Source organism: Sorex fumeus, unplaced genomic scaffold (genome assembly GCF_029834395.1).
Source record: "Sorex fumeus unplaced genomic scaffold, SorFum_2.1 ptg000003l, whole genome shotgun sequence".
Lineage (NCBI taxonomy): Eukaryota > Metazoa > Chordata > Mammalia > Eulipotyphla > Soricidae > Sorex > Sorex fumeus.
The window spans coordinates 56552528-56556493 of record NW_026606060.1 but is presented as its reverse complement, the minus strand read 5'-3'; the positions used below and the strand labels follow the sequence as shown (position 1 = coordinate 56556493).

The following is a 3966-nucleotide window of genomic DNA, read 5'->3' as shown; positions in this document are numbered from 1 at the left end:
TAAAAATTACTTTGTTAATAAGTAGAATTATTTAAGATGCAGAGAATAAGAATACTGCTTAACAATATTACTTTAGGGGCAGGAGCGATGGCACAGCAGGTAGAGTGTTTGCTTTGCACATGGTTGACCTGGGTTCAATTCCCAGCATCCCATATGGTTCCCTGAGCACTGCCAGGAGTAATTCCTGAGTGCAAAACCAGTAGTAACCCCTGAATATTGCTGGACATGACCCAAAAAGAAAAAAAATAGAAGATTACTTTAAAAAGTATCTCCCTACATGTGTAATAGACAGCAAAATAACTCTGAACATAATTTAAATTACCAAATCACTTAGGTTTTTCTCATGAGCTGTTAAAGAGATTTTGTCTGGTTTTTCAAATAGTCATTTTCTGTCCAGTGTTTGTAAGGAAAATAACAGTCTATGCAGGGAAAGTTTTACGTATAATCTAGAAGTGGAGTTCTTGATGTTGACTTCTTTCTCTGGGTTCAAGTTATAAGTATTAATTTGTACCTAAAGGTCTATTTAATTTAGAATCAACTTGTCACAAATCTCTGTTTCATTTTGGTGAGGGAAGGCTCCCTGCGATTCTCTCTGACTCAGTTTTCATCTTTGCTGTCAACTGATATTACACATTTTTAGGTCAACACTTTGAGAAAAACATTCAGCAACTGTAGATAACAAGTACAATGCAGCTTTTCTACTCATGAGTTTGAAGCAATTTGACAGATGGACACATTGGGCTTGCTGCAAATCCATTTTTTGTCTGAGTAAATCCTGGCACTGCTCAGGCCATTGTCATTCAAGTAGGCACATTCCCCAGTTCCTCTGACCTGAAACCTGAAACAAAACAATTATTCCTACACTAAACATCTTGCATTCATTCCTCCATGTCATCTGTAATACCTCTAGTCAACTTTTTTCAATAGAAGAAGCTCTGTAGCACTGTCCTCCAGTTGTTCATTGATTTGCTCGTGCAGGCCCAGTAACGTCTCCATTGTGAGACTTGTTGTTACTGTGTTTGGCAGATCGAATACTTCACGGGTAGCTTGCCAGGCTTTGCCGTGCGGGCGAGATACTCTCGGTAGCTGGCCGGGCTCTCCAAGAGGAGCGGAGGAATCGAAACAGGGCTGACCAGGTCAGCCACGTGCATGGCAAACGCCTTACCCACTGTGCTATCGAAGTAAAAAAAATATATCACTTATGTGACTTATTAGTAATAAACAACATTTTTATATTTAGTTTTTCTTTACATTTTCAAGACACATGTTTGAACACCACCAACTATATGATTCACCCAATACAAATCTAGTTATATTGTTGATCTAGTCACTTTATGTATTTTGTCATGTTGTATCAGTGAAAATCATTCTCAATCTTCTCACTAACTACTTCATAAATGTATAAGATAAAAATAGTTATTAGCAATGTGCTAAAGAGCTTTATTTTGATGAAAGTGATCAGGCCTTTATATTTTATACATCTCCAATGACCTGATTGAACTGTCGACAACACAGGGAGCTACAGTTTCTACTGGTAAATCTCCCAGAGAGATTTCCACAGGTTCTCTTTGAACCTTTATTCCTTACTTTTGTGAATGGATGCAGCAACTGGAAAATAGATTTTTGAAGGTTTTATAGGGATCAAATTATCAGTGATTTTCTAGGATTTTAGAATACTTCCCCCACCTCTTTTCCACTGCATACCAGCAGCTTTTTATGCCTTCTAAACCAATATTTCATCAGAAAAACATCTGAATCATGATATTAAAGTATAAGAACATACACATGGCATTATCATATTAAATATTTAATCTAAAATGACAATGAATTGAGTTTTCAAGGAACTGGCTAGTAAATGGAAAGGCATAGAAAGAAGTTCTATTTCTTTTACAGTACTATAGGTTTTCTATATTAAAGTTATGTTTTATAAACACCCTAAGTCATCATGGCAAAAGGAAAAAAGTCTCAATACATACACAGTGTTGCCTCCAGTATTATTTGTCCATTTCCAAGAGTGACTTGGCGATTCTCTGCTAAGGCCTATCCAGTGGTCGTAAGGGCCTTTGTATCTTTTCAGAAATTTCTATTATAAAGAACAAAAAGTGAAAACATGCATCTTTCTCATTTACCACTCCTGAGTCGGTATTTCCTGCAGTCTTCTACTGGGGATGACAGCAGGGTATAATTGAAAAAGTTATTCTCTACCCTTTTCTCATCCTGAATCATTATTCTCTGTCTCTGCTCCTAAACCTCTTTGTTTAAAAGAATCATTTCTCCCAATGTTAGTGGCAAAGTCTCTTTGTGCCTATTGTTTTAGTATATTGTGAACACTGTAACTCCCATAATTTGAATGAAAAATTATGTGAATACAATAATTCTCTACACAGGGAACGGTTCATCTAAGCTTCTAGGTCGACCTTGAGGATTACATGGGAGAACGTATCTGACATGTCTCACTGGGTTCTAGGCAGAGAATTCAACACATGTCAGAAGCTTGTCTGTGCCCTGTGCTCCAGACTGAATTGAGGACTTTGTTATCTTTCAGCTTTAGCCCGGTGCAGCCCCCCACCCTCTGTGGGGGAGCTCCCTATTCAACAGATGATATGCTTTTAAAAATTTGTATTATACGCTGGATCATTGGGAGAAATTGGACGGGGCCACTTCCTGCAAAGCTCAGCCCAGTGTGCACCAGCAGTGCTAGGGCAAGCAGGGTGACACGCGGACCCTGGGGTTTTTGGCATGTGGTGCTGGCAGCTGAACTCAGGGCCCTGAATATGACAGGCATGTGTTTTCACACTCGTACTGTCTGCCTGGTGCCTCAGAACAATATTTACCAATTCATCTGAGGTGTCAATCTGCACAAGATGAGCTTCCAATAAGTCACAGAAAGTCTGGCTGAATGTCCAGTTCCCTGTTTCTTCAGAAAAATAAAAGCACTTGTTTCCAAATCCAATCCACATTGGTGGGCATGCGGGATGCTCATGCATTTTTGAGACTTGTATTTCTGCCGAGACTGCTCTTTCTTTTCTTACTAAAATTTGGATAATCACCACAAAACATAATAAATATATTTTCTTTATTATTTTAATCTATTTTCTCACTTATCATTCTAAGGTTACTGCTAACATTATAGACTGGTAATTGTAATTTTCTAACTCATCAGAAAGTTTTATCCTAAGTACAATAGTCAACTATCCCCTGGTCGGGGGTATCTATGCATCGCATTTTACAAGGTGTACATTGATATTAATGATTTAGGGATAATAAATTTATAAAGCACCAAGTCCATGGTACTTCTTATAGATAATGCTAATTTCTGCAAAGAGTAAGTACATGATATTCCTAGTATATCATATAGATTCTCTTCTTCTATATTTCCCTTAATATTAGCTCCTATTCCTCTTGACATCTCTCATATCCTGAATTTTACTATGGTGCATACTCAGGAGCTATAAAAGCTTTCTCTGGACAAAAATAACAACCCAAATATTATTCTGTTAAGAAAAATACAATGCAGGGCTTTCTACATTTTTACCTTTTTATTTTATATGTACTTTTAAAAAAATGAATAAAACATTGTTGGCTCTTCTTAAATATTCTGAAATAATATTTCAGAGTAAGGTGTAGGAAGAATCAACTATTCTCATTTCACATTCTTTCTGAATTTCTTGCTCTCCTTTAGATGATAAGACAACATTGTTCTGTAGGACCAGTGAAAGAAAAAATAATAGTATCAAAATAAATTTAGCACCAATGATGATTTTAATTTCCCCACATTTAAAGAAAAATAATCTCTTACATTTTTCTCAATCTTTAACCCTAGAGAGCTTAGATTAGAGAGCAGAGAGCACATGTGTGTCGAGATCAGTATCACTGTTTCTTTAAAAAAGAATGAAGCAAGAGCCCTGGAGCAATAGTACAGTGGGTAGGGTGCTGACTTTACATACACAACCAGGACTTGATCTC

At 37.0% G+C, this 3966-nt stretch overlaps 1 protein-coding gene across 1 annotated transcript; it reads right to left on the bottom strand.

Moving 5' to 3' along the window:
• Nucleotides 1–559: 559 nt before the first annotated feature.
• On the bottom strand, nt 560–3639 carry LOC130026368 (C-type lectin domain family 2 member D11-like). The gene is made up of 4 exons (XM_056117148.1): nt 3536–3639; nt 2835–3031; nt 1977–2083; nt 560–838 (listed from the first exon to the last, which is right to left on the bottom strand). Exons 2-4 carry the CDS (start codon nt 2985–2987, stop codon nt 703–705), a joined length of 396 nt encoding a protein of 131 aa, XP_055973123.1. The 5' UTR covers nt 2988–3031; nt 3536–3639; the 3' UTR covers nt 560–702.
• Nucleotides 3640–3966: the final 327 nt, after the last annotated feature.

Excerpts from the sequence above, each read along its gene's own strand:
- LOC130026368 (XM_056117148.1), bottom strand. The coding sequence starts at position 2,987 with ATGCATGAGCATCCCGCATGCCCACCAATGTGGATTGGATTTGGAAAC. Across the intron at positions 2,084-2,834 it reads TTGACACCTCAGATGAATTG|AAATTTCTGAAAAGATACAA; the intron begins GTAAATATTGTT and ends TCTTTATAATAG. Across the intron at positions 839-1,976 it reads AATACTGGAGGCAACACTGT|GTTTCAGGTCAGAGGAACTG; the intron begins GTATGTATTGAG and ends GTTTTGTTTCAG.